The sequence below is a fragment of the Lissotriton vulgaris genome, chromosome 1_1 (genome assembly GCF_964263255.1).
Source record: "Lissotriton vulgaris chromosome 1_1, aLisVul1.2, whole genome shotgun sequence".
Lineage (NCBI taxonomy): Eukaryota > Metazoa > Chordata > Amphibia > Caudata > Salamandridae > Lissotriton > Lissotriton vulgaris.
Genome location: NC_141685.1, coordinates 48,134,588 through 48,147,433, shown reverse-complemented (window position 1 = coordinate 48,147,433; position 12,846 = coordinate 48,134,588). Strand labels below are relative to the sequence as shown.

General features: G+C 48.0%; 2 protein-coding genes across 2 annotated transcripts in view; both read left to right on the top strand.

Annotated features, from left to right (window-relative positions):
• Nucleotides 1-12,846, top strand: part of LOC147737166 (uncharacterized) — a 498,742-nt gene that overhangs the window by 92,825 nt on the left and 393,071 nt on the right. The gene's annotated exons all lie outside the window — the stretch shown is intronic.
• LOC147737170 (uncharacterized) lies at nucleotides 2,582-4,374 on the top strand. The gene has a single exon (XM_086918921.1). The coding sequence runs from the start codon at nucleotides 3,259-3,261 to the stop codon at nucleotides 4,351-4,353; it is 1,095 nt and encodes a 364-aa protein (XP_086775047.1). The 5' UTR covers nucleotides 2,582-3,258; the 3' UTR covers nucleotides 4,354-4,374.

The following is a 12,846-nucleotide window of genomic DNA, read 5'->3' as shown; positions in this document are numbered from 1 at the left end:
GCCCGTGCGGCAAGATGAGCCTCGAGCGGCGCCATCTGCCTTACAGTAGCATCCCCCTCGTCATAAAGACACTTACAAAGAACATGCGTCTTCCGCCATATCTTGGGAGTCCCAGGGTCGCAAAGCGGACAGCGTCCGTTCGCTGGCTACTTGAGGGCAAGAGACAAAATGGATGCCGTATCTAAGATGGAACCCGTGGGTACAGATGACAAACCCACATAACAAACGAACGGTTTAAGTTAGCACAGCGAAACTGCGCACACTTACAAAACTCGTCATTTGCGGTTCATAGATACTAGACTCGACCATATTCGTGCGAGTTAAAAACACCACTTACAATCGTCACGGAACCTCAACTCATGAAGCGCCTCCGATCTACGGGGGCCTGCAGGTCCAGACGGAGCTCCCATACCTGAGGATCATCCTCACCCCCCTCCACAGAGCAGTCACCCTGAACTACACAAACATCATCTCCCAAATCCAAGGGGACCTCAGGAGATGGCAGAAACAGCCTCTATCACTACTGGGGTGCATCGCTGGGGTGAAAATGTCCACACTCCCCAAACTTTTATATATTTTTCAGACCATTCCGGTCATTCCCCCCGTGGGCACCATTAAGAGACTGCAAGATGCGGTGCAGCACTTTATATGGGCTGGGAAAAAGCCAAGGATGTGAAGAAGCTTGTCCTATCGGGCAGCGGATGAGGGGGGTCTGGGGATCCCCAACCTACAGCAATATTTCCAAGCAGAACAATTGAGATATTTAGTAGAGTGGTACAGGCCCGAGTCAGAGAAGACAGGGCGATGGCGCAAACCTAGCTTTGGAAGATACATTTCTTAAAACGCGCTAATAGACCTACATACCTTGAGAAATCCTCCGTAACGCGCACAGTGCTGCCTGTGTGGGACTCAGTGGCAGCTAAAAGAGGGCTCACTACTTTCCCATCACCACTTACACCACTGTTCGATAATCCCGACTTCATCCCGGGGATGGACGCGAACACGTTCCAGCAGTGGCGAAGGTCAGACTGCAGATCTGCGGGTCATCTTTTTGACCTCGAGGGGTTCATACAGTTCACAGAGCTACCACAGCTTTACAACATCACCGCCCCACAACGATTTCAATACTTTCAAATCCGACATTGGCTAACACAACCCGAAATCGCAGCCCGACTTGCTGGAGAGGGTGTGACGAAGAAAGCACATTAACACATCTTCTTTGGGATTGCAGGGAGGTCACAGCCTACAGGACAGCTGTCCTTAATGATATTGTCAGTCACTTCAATACCGAAATTCCCCGATTCTCCACCTACACACTACTGGGGCTTCCTAACGCACTCACATTCCCACTGAAATCAACCAGAGAACGACAAATGGGTCTGGTCATGAGCGCGGCTGTTCAGCACATCTAATCTCTCTCGGGTACACGCACTCGGTCCACTCACACAGGCTGGCTACATAAACTATGGTACACGCTGGGTATGGAACGCATCAAAGCCACTCTTACGCAATTCACAGCATCCTTTCATACGGTTTGGCAACAGAATTTAAGGAAATAACCTGTCCAATGTATCTCTACCTCTTGCAACTTATTGATGCACAGCCTCCTAAGGCCAATTCTGGAACATAGACACCTAGCTGCTCTCACACGCAACGACACATGGAGGCAAAGGCATGGCGCACTGGTTGGGGTGGGGGTAGTGTGGGGGTAGTTTCAAGGGGTGGAGGGTTTTGTTCTTGTTGGGTGTTTTTAGGGTAGGGATGAGACAGGAGCCTCGACACAGACAGCACCCAAGGATACTTCGTATATGAACAAACTTATGCGGAACTGGGTTATCATGTAGGGGACGAGCGGGTACCAAGACTCCTCTTCACTGTATTTTCTTGGGGCATATATGATAACTGTATTGTACTTGCCTTATGCTAAAATCAATAAAACAAAGTTAAATAAAAAAAATATTTGAGAGAAGTAAAACCACAAAGTAAATACAATCATTAAACTGCTGCTCTACTGCATATTGTGGGTGTAGTGAATGAAGACAGGCACCTCTGTGAACAGTAATATTTGATTTATGGCACAACATACTGATGTCCGCCCTTCTATCTTGAGTCTTCCTGATTCATCTCTTACTCAAAGAGTTGTACTTGTTTTGACAAAACCTTGACCGCACAACATACTGATGTCCGCCCTTCTATCTTGAGTCTTCCTGATTCATCTCTTACTCAAAGAGTTGTACTTGTTTTGACAAAACCTTGACCATATGCACCTACCTAAAGCTGTAACTAGTGTATGAGTGCTATGCGAGCGCCCTTTTTTTATTTACTAAGTTACTCATTCAAACATTTGCTGAAAAAATTAAGATGTGGCATATTCAAAGCAACGTTTATTTAAATTTCATTTCTGTGTATGGTTACATATGCTATCATAAGTTTTAAAAATGGGAATGAAGAGATCTTTATACAATCAATTACAAATTGTGTATGCACATTCCGTTATGTTTCCCTTTAAGTAATTTTAAATCTCTTTACATCCAACAGAAAACAATCGTTGATTGTACAAAATGTTTCAAAATATGGAAGATAACACTGTAAATCTACAAAAACAAAGTCCAAAATATTGAGTTCCAGTATTGAGGAAAACTTAAGTGCCGTCAGAGCCAGCCGGACCTGAACATAAACTGGGACATCCTGGAAGAAGGGACAAGGGTCATGAGAAATTCAGTGATTCTACGAGTCTCAGCTGTGCACCTCCGTGCCTCAAAACGAAGAAATTACCTCTAGAAAATTAAGACAACACTGATAAACCTCCTCTTGTGTAAACATGTCCAATAGCAGCTTTGATCACGAGGTTGGTATGTGGTGGTTACAGCAGTGCTCTGCTTCCTAAAAGACTAACGACCACCATTCAGTGCTAGAGGTGCATTGTAAACTGTTTCAGACCAATCCACAGCAACCAGTGAAAAGCGCAATGGAGTGGAGTCAGACAAATGAAGGTTAAAAGAAATAAGGGTTCTATTTTCTAAAATACAGAGTACTGTCCCAGTGTGCACCGACCAGAAGGACGATGGATCTTTACCCGCAAGCATGCAGAACCATTATCCAGTCTAAAGACACAATTGCCCACGAAGAAGCCTTACACACATTATGAGTTTGGGAAGTAGTTGTTGACCATTACACTTTATTCTTTAATCTGAAAGAAAACATGCAAAATACGACACATACAGGGATTGCAAGAATAACACAACTGCTTTATCAGTCATGATGGCCCTTCAGGAAGTACAGTCACACGATGTAAACAAGTATATGCCAGACCCAGAGACACTAACTAAGAGAGAAGTCTTAGACACATGCAGTGAGGGCTTTAATTTGTCATCAATATTAAAACACCATCAGCAAACACGCACAGCGAAAAAGCAATTCAAATGCACTGAATGTGTAAAGAGCTTTATTCAGTTATCAGGCCTACAAAGACATCAACGAACACACACAGGGGAAAAACCATATCATTGCAATGAATGTGACAGTAGGTTTATTGATTCGTCAAAATTAAAGAATCTTCTGCGAACACACACAGGGGAAAACCCATTCAAGTGCAGTGAATGTCTGAAGAGCTTTTTTCAATTAACAGACCTAAAATACCATCAGAGAACACACACTGGAGAAAAACCATATCATTGCAGTGAATGTGTGAAGATGTTTAATCGATTATCCCACCTAAAACAGCATCAAGGAACACACACAGGGGAAAAACCATTCCAGTGCAGTGAATGTGGAAGTAGTTTTAGGACTTCATCAACATTAAGGATTCATCAGCGAGCTCACACAGGGGAAAAACCATTCAAGTGCAGTGAATGTGTGAAGAGGTTTAGTGAATCTAAAGCATTAAGGATTCATCAGAGAACACACACTGGAGAAAAACCATATCATTGCAGTGAATGTGTGCAAAGGTTTAGTCGATTATCCAACCTAAAGCGGCATCAGAGAACGCACACTGGGGAAAAACCATTCCAGTGCAGTGAATGTGGAAGTAGTTTTAGTGACTCATCAACATTAAAGGTTCATCAACGAACACATACAGGGGAAAAACCATTCAAGTGCAGTGAATGTGGGAAGAGCTTCATATATGTATCAGGACTAAAACGACATCAGAGAACACACACACGGGAAAAATCATTCAAGTGCAGTGAATGTGGAATAAGTTTTATTGAATCTTCAACATTAAGGATTCATCAGCGAACACACACTGGAGAAAAACCATATAAATGCAGTGAATGTGTGAAGATGTTTAGTCGATTATCAAGCCTAAAACAGCACCAGAGAACACACACTGGAAAAAAAATATCATTTCAGTGAATGTTTGAAGAGGTTCAGTTGATTATCACACCTAAAACAGCATCAAATAATACACACTAGGAAAAAACGTATCATTTCAGTGAATGGGGAAGCAGTTTTAGTGAATCGTCAACATTAAGGAAACATCTGTGAATAATCTCACGATTGGACTACGCCAACGCCCTCTATCATGGCATTCCAGCGTACAGCCTGCGTAGACTCCAAACCATCCAGAACCAGGCGGCCAGGCTGATATACGGCCTTCCACGCTATCACCACTCCACCCCCCTTCTAAAAGAGCTTCACTGGCTCCCCGTGAAACAACGCTCCCTTTTCAAGATCGGATGCATGGTCTTTCAGGCCCGTCAGGGCACTGCCCCCGCTTTCATCGCCTCACTAATTAAACCCTATGTCCCCGCTAGAAATCTCCGGTCTTCCTCCAAGTCCCTTCTCCAGATTCCCCGCTTCTCACGCAAAAAGTGGGGCGGTTCTAACTTTTCAACTCTGGCCCCTACTTTCTGGAACTCTCTTCCAGACAATCTCCGTTCTGCCACTCAGTATCTCTCCTTCCGTAGAGACCTGAAAACTTTCCTCTTCAGCCAGGCTTTCCCTGCCTAATACTTATTCCACCCCTCCATGGTCTTTTCTCCCTCAGTTACTGAACCTCCAGCGCCAAGAAACCGCAAGGTGTACGCCGCGCTTTACAAGTGTTTTAAATTAGAAATTAGAAATTAGAATACAAGCTGGAAAAACCATTCAAATTCAATGAATGTGAGAAGAGATATACGGTATTAGAAAACACACACGAACAATCATTCAAGTGCAGTGAATGTTGACGTAGGTTTTGTGAATCTTCAACATTAAGGATTGATCAGCGAACAAACACACAGGGATAAAGCCATATCATTGCAGTAAATGTGTGAAGATCTTTTGTGAACTTTCAAACCTACAAATACGTCAGCCTCTCTTCAAAAGAGTGCAGGATCAATAATGACAGTTGCAGAGCTGCAGCTGTGTTATAGCCAGGCCGAGTACTTCACTTCAGAAGAGTGCAGGATCAATAATGAAGGTCACAGAACTGCTGCTGTTTGATAGCCAGGCCGAGCACACTTCGGAGGAGTGCAGGATCAATAATGAAGGTCACGGAGCTGCAGCTGTGTGATAGCCAAGTCGAGCACACGGTGTCTGTTCAGCAGATACGGATTAATAATGAAACTCTACAACCCGCATGCTGTGTGATAGCCAGGGTGAGCACACAGCTTCTCTTCAGGAGAGTGAGGAATCATTTATAAATGTCACTGAGCCGCATGTTGTGTGATAGTTAGGCAAAATCACCATTTTGCATTCTTGGGCGACACTTTTTTGGTGGCGTGATTAACCATGGAATCTTTTTAGTCAGTTTGTGTTTCTTTGAATGTTTAATCAAACGTGTAATCAGTTTTAGATGTAGGATGTGTCTTATCCTTTTGATCCACCAGTTCCTTGTTTCCTACCAGTGTTTATGAATAGATTAATTGATGTTAAAATGCATTTCAGTTGTTTACTTGTTCTTCTGTGCTATTGCTGTATCAATTTCATGAGATGTTAATTAGTTCCTAAATAAATCTTGATTGATTCATTCACTCTCATTCTGTCAGCTCTTATGTGATATTTTTTTAGGAACTGTGAATACTTGAAATGTATGTCTAGGGCAGGGGGCCTCAGACTGGGGGCGGGCCCTCCTAGGTGGGCCTGAGATGATCCCAGGTGGGGGGCCTCAGGCTGGGGGCGGGCCCTCCCAGGGGGGCCTGAGATGATCCCAGATGTGGGCCTCAGACTGGGGGCGGGCCCTCCTAGGGTGGCCCTGAGATGATCCCAGGTGGGGGGCCTCAGGCTGGGGGCGGGCCCTCCCAGGGGGGCCTGGGATGATCCCAGGTGTGGGCCTCAGACTGGGGGCGGGCCCTCCTAGGTGGGCCTGAGATGATCCCAGGTGGGGGGCCTCAGGCTGGGGGTGGGCCCTCCCAGGGGGGCCTGAGATGATCCCAGGTGTGGGCCTCAGACTGGGGGTGGGCCCTCCTAGGGTGGCCTTTGATGATCCCAGGTGGGGGGACTCAGACTGGGGGCGGGCCCTCCCAGGGGGGCCTGAGATGATCCCAGGTGGGGGGCCCCAAACTGGGGGCGGGCCGTCCCAGGGGGGCCTGAGATGATCCCAGGTGGGCGGCCTCAGGCTGGGGGCGGGCCCTCCCAGGGGGGGCCTGAGATGATCCCAGGTGGGGGGCCTCAGACTGGGGGCGGGCCCTCTCAGGGGGGGCCTGAGATGATGGCGGGGGGCCTCAGACTGGGGGTGGGCCCTCCCAGGGGGGTCTGAGATGATCCCAGGTGGGGCGCTAGGTTCTGGTCAAATGAAGCATTATGCTGATAATGGTGCTTTGTTTTAAGCTTAAAATAATGAGCGGCAGTAAGCTGCTCTCCAATGGGCCATCACTAACATGTTTTGACGTTTAAATACTAATATACTAGCTAGGAGTATGTGTCAAAAGGGACGGGACTCCAAATGTTTTTCAAAACCCCCACTTCAAATGAACACACTCTGGGCACTTGTACCCGATATGAGAACATTGGAATGTCGGGAGCTCCATTGAAGCAGCTCCGGGCTTGTAATGGCTGGAATAAGTCCGGAGCTCCAACATTCAGATGTTTGTCTTCATATTTTTCTCTTTTTAATTTAGAACATTCTACCCTTAGTGGGTGGAATGTTCTAATTGCCTTATAGCCCTTCTGCCTCGGGATATACCGGTTGTTAAATGAACTGAACCCATTATAGTCCCGAGACGCAGGCCTTCGTCCGCGGGCCATAAGGCTATATTAAAGCCTGCCTTACCAGAATAGTATGTTTGTCAATCATGTGTTTGATTGCATTCTTAAAACAGTACTTAACTGCAATGTTTAAATAAGTCTAGATATATTTAAACATTGCCAATTGAAGAGAATAATTGTCAAAAATTCTGAGGGGAGCCCGACGGTCGCTGTGGGGTTGGGAGGGTGGCATTAAGACATTTTAAGACCCCTGGTCTAGGGTGTTCCTCCTCAGAGAGGTGTGAGGGGCCTGATGTAACACTGTTGGTTAGTGAAATCTTAAAAGAGTGGGCACAGAGACTCAAAGCCGATGGATTTCAATATCAAACCTGTTTATCACCTCTTAATCATCCTCACAATTGCAATAAGTGACTGGATCAGGCCCCCTCCAACTATGTCAGGATGGGCTGCTGGCTGAGAATATTCAGCATAGGTTTGGAAATCAAGGTTTGAGATGTAAAACATGAAAGTAATAGAAACATGTACGCTTTACAAAGGAACGGTGATGGTGATGCCAAGCCCTGTGTTCAACTGTTAGTACTGCTTGCAAAGGTGTGTACATTTATCTGCTAACAGCGCCCCTCCATGGAAAAGGTCAGCCGTCCCTCATCATACCTGCAAACCCACCCTATTCTAGACCCTCTCTAGCAGCACCTGCAGGCGGTTGGCCAGTGAACAGTAATCTTTCTCTCATAAACCCACCTTTAGCAGACATGGGGTGAGCACTTCAGGCTAAAACAACAAACCTAGGGCTGCTGATCGACCCAATCACAGGACCAGAGTGTTTGGTCCTAGAGATCCACGAGGACTAATTTGGTCCTGTGTGGGGCTGAAACTTCACCGGTTCCTGACAGAAATGCTGAGTGTTGACAGGGGACAGGCAGCCCTTGTTCTGGAAGAGCATGGCATTCAGTGCTTATGACCAGGGGTTGCTCAGCCCCTTAAAATAATTTACTGACAGTACATACACCACTAGGACAGCGGCTGATGTCAAACTCTTGAAATGGGAAGAGTCGGGTTTCTTAAACCGCTGCAGTTTGAGCTGACCCTAGGAAACCACCCAAACTTCACGCAACTTGGCATCCACTGGTTCTTTTGGTCGGGCACCGCCAGAACCTCCTTTAGGATTACTTCAGGAAGTAGTGGGTTTAAAACTCTCTGACTTGGATTACAGTCCGTCTTTGTGTAAGTAGCCCTAAAGGTGTAGGGTGCTTCATAGGGTTAGCATTCGAGTTGGAATAGGATTGTCCCCTGCAATTTTTTCAGAGTTTTATTAAGCTTGCACTCCACCCGAAGGTATCGGGGAATCATAGTTCTTTATAAGAGCACCAGTTGCATTACAGATGAACACATTCATTTTTGTTAGGCACTGGGATATTGAATGATTTACCCAGAATCACAGGATGTCCCACGTGACAGATTGGAGTGCCCTGCCTGAATGTAGCTAAACCAGAACCCCTAAATGTGCGCTGCCGGCTTTGCTCAGTTTGACTTCTAATTATTATAGCAGCGCTCCAGTACTTAACAGCTCAGGAAGCCATAAAAGTGTGTGACTTTGCATTTCAGTATGGTGATGCGGACCACCACATTGAAATGTGTTAGTCTAACCCCTGATGCATGGTACTTGTCAGGCCTGTTCCCCTCAACGCAGGCACCCTTGCACTATGATACAAGGCTGCCTGCATTGGCACTAGGCAGCTAAATTTAGCCCCAGCACAGGGAGAAATGCAGGGCTGCACTGTAATCTTGTAAACACGTTGTAGCTCTGCATTTCAGAAGTGGAGAGCGTAGCGTTAAGCCAAAGAGGCCAATATGCATGCGATTAGTAGGACGAAATCAGCAAATCCTGAAGAGAGGGACCAGCTGCAAATATAAAAATGGGAAGTTGAAATACATTAGGTCAAACTTGATTATGCAATTAGGAAGATAGAATCCGGATTAGAGGAATGAACAGTGGCCTAGGATGCACTTGGAAATTTGATAGACCGAGCCAGTCTGGAAATCTAAGCAGAATTAGTAAACAACATCATTCTAAGATGGCGCCATCTTGGAAATACATAGAAGCTATAGAACATGATAGTCCTTCGTTCATGTCCATAAGAAGGACATGCCAAGTCCTATGTCAATATCTAGATTCCTAGAGTCTTAAAAGCACCGCCATTTTAGATTGGACAGGGACCTTATATGGGGAGAGGGTCGATACATGATGCAGGGCCTACATGGCCCAGATAGAGCCCCTTAATGCCACAAGGGCCCCAAACACAATCAGCGCACAAAAGGTCCCCGTAATCAGGCTTTTAGACTAGAGCAAAGGTAATCCTCCTGAAAAGAGTTAGTAGTGATTGAAACCAGGCACCTCCATGAACAATAAGATTTGATGTATGGCACAACCTCCGGATGTCCACCTTGCTGTCTTGAGTCTTCCTGATCCAACTCTTACTCCAAGAGCTGTTCTTGTTTTAACAAAACCGTGACCATATGCATCTACCTACACCTGTAACTAGTATATATGTGCTGTGCAAGCGCCCTTTTTTTTTGTTAAGTTACTCTATGAACACCTTTGCTGAAATAAATAAGATGCGGCGTATTCAAAGGAACTTTTATGCAAAGATCATTGTATTGTTAAATGTGTCTTAAATATGTCTTCATAAGTTTCAACAATAGTAATAAATGAGATGCTTTTACAACCAACTAAAAATTGAATATGCACATTCCGGTATTTTCCATTAAAGTAATTTAAATCTCTTTACATCCGACAGAAAGCAATCCTTGATTGTACAAAATGCTTAAGAATAATGAAGATAATACTGTAAATCTGAAAAAGCAAAGTCTGAAACATTGAGTTCCAGTATTCAGGTAAACTCGGTCCGAGGCCTGCTCTCTCCCCCACAGCTCCGCTGTACACTGCTGTGCCTCGAGCCGCACTCTGGTAGGGTTTGATACTGCTCTCTGCCACTTCTGTGATCGTGTTCCTCTGCCCTGCCTTTCTGCTCTGTATTTTATTGTAAACTTGCCCCAAGTGGTTTTATTGTGCTTTCTGTTTATTTTTGTACCTTATTGTGGTTTTCCCTCCTCGCCGCCCGTGCCCATCTCCTCTCTCAGCCCCCCTCACTGTGCTCTTTTTACCGCTGTTCCCACCCCCAGCTGCTCGTTTCCTCCCCTTCCCCTACTTATGGTGACTGCAGCGGGGAGCACGAGCTAGACCCCAGACCCTCGGTCCGAGGCCTGCTCTCTCCCCCACAGCTCCGCTGTACACTGCTGTGCCTCGAGCCTCCCTCTGGTAGGGTTCGAAACTGCTCTCTGCCACTTCTGTGATCGTGTTTCTCCACCCTGCCTTTTTGCTCTGTATTTTATTGTAACCTTGCCTCAGGTGGTTTTATTGAGCTTTTCATTCATTTTTGTACATTATTGTGGTTTGTTTTCACTCTTCGCCGCCCGTACCTATCTCCCCTCTCAGCGCCCCCTCACTGTGCCCTTGTCACTGTTTTTACCGCTGTTCTCGCCCCCAGCTTCTTGTTTCCTCCCTCCTCCTCTACTTATGTCGACTGCAGTGGGGTGCGCGAGCTAGACCCCAGACCCTCGGTCTGAAGCCTGCGCTCTCCCCCACAGCTCCGCTGTACACTGCCGCTCCTCGAGCCCCACTCTGGTAGGGTTCGATGCGGCTGTCTGCCACTTCTGTGATCCTGAGCGTCCTTTGACCCTGCTCGCAGGCAGGTCACTCCCCAAGCCACCATACAGCCGCCAGCTGCCTCGTTGCTCCTGCCTGCCTGCCTGCCGCCGCTGTTTCCCGCTCCCTCGTTCCCGCCGCTGAGTCCCTGCAGCCCCACCACCTTGTATCCCATTGGACAACCCGCTCCCGCCTCCCAGCTGCTCCTTCCTCCCTATCCCCCTCTTATGGCCATTCTGGGGTTAAGGGGTTCTAGCGCTGGGCATGGTCCAGTCGCGGATGGGCGCAGACGAGCTTGCCTTTGGTGTGCCTTCAGTGCGCCAGCGGCGCACGCATCGGGTACGCCGCTGGCGCTCTGAAGGCACGCCGAAGGCAAGCTCATCTGTGCCCATCCGCGACTGAACCATGCCCAGCGCCAGAACCACAGGACCTGGTGAATGCCACAACACCAGATTCCGCTACAACGCCAGCACCCTCTACGCACTCAACACCAGTGGAAACCACACCTGCTTCCAAGCCACACGGAAACAGACTCACGGACCTTTCACCTGCCACACCTGCAGCTTCACCTGCGACAGAACCACCAAACCTCCAAGGACCGGACCCAAACACCTCCGATGCATACTCCTCAACACCCGCTCCGCATGCAAACACGCCGTCGAGCTCTGGGACCTGCTCGACACATCCGCCCCAGACGTGGCCTTCCTGACCGAGACCTGGTGGAACGACTCCTCTGAGCCCGACATTGCCATAGCCATCCTGGACGGCTATGAAATCACCCGCAGGGATCGTGCCAACGGAATCGGAGGAGGAATAGCCATCGTCCACAAGTCCACCCTCAAGGTCACCACCCATGCAGACGACACCCTTAACACCGCCGAACACCTGCACTTCCGGATCAACACCGACCCCACCACCACTCTCAGAGGAACACTCATCACCAGACCGCCCGGACCCCGAGCACAATTTAGCGACTCCATCGCCGACCTCGCCAGAACTCATGCACTCACCTCCACAGACTACATCCTCCTCGGGAACCTGAATTTCCACTTCGAGAACAACAACAACGCCAACTCCGCCACCCTCGGCCTCAGACAACTTGTCACCGCACCCACCCACGCCGCTGGCCACATACTGGACCCCATCTTCTCCACAGGCACCCACGTCTCCTTCTACCACACCACGAAACTCCACTGGACCGACCACCGCTGCATCCATTTCACCTGCAACAAACCAACCACGCACCACCGCACCCAACAGCTGCCTCGCCGCTGCTGGAGCAAAGTCACCGAAGACCAGCTGATCACCACCCTCGCCCAGAACCCACCCACCGACCCCACCAACCCAGACGACGCAGCCCACAACATCAGACAGTGGATGGACGAATGCGCCAACACCCTCGCTCCACTCAAGAAACCGTCCAACAACCACACCAGCAAGAGAGCCACCTGGTTCACTAACAAGCTGCAGACCTAAACGCACCTGCCGGAAACTGGAGAAGATATGGCTCCATTAATGCACTTCGGACAACCGCAAAGCCCACAAGGACGCCACTCGCAGACATCACTACCTCATCGGAATAGCCAAGAGATCCTTCTTCAAAGACCACCTGGATAACAACGACCACGACATCAAAGAACTCTTCAGCATCGTAAAAGAACTCTCCAACCCCAGCACCAACGACATACCGCCCTAACAAGAACTGTGCAACTCACTAGCCATCTTTTTCCACCGCAAGATCTCTGACATCCATGACAGCTTCAACACAATGACCGCCCGACTAGGCCAGACCCCACCCCCCCTGTGAACACCACCAGCGCCAACCGCCTGACCTCCTGGTCCAACGTCAACGACGACAAGACACGCAAGGTCATGAACTCCATCCACTCAGGATCCTCGTCAGACCCGTGCCCACACCACGTATTCAACAAAGCAGATGCTGCCATTGCACCCCAACTACGGAAGGTCATCAACATCTCCTTCAAAACAGCAACATTCCTGGAAAGCTGGAA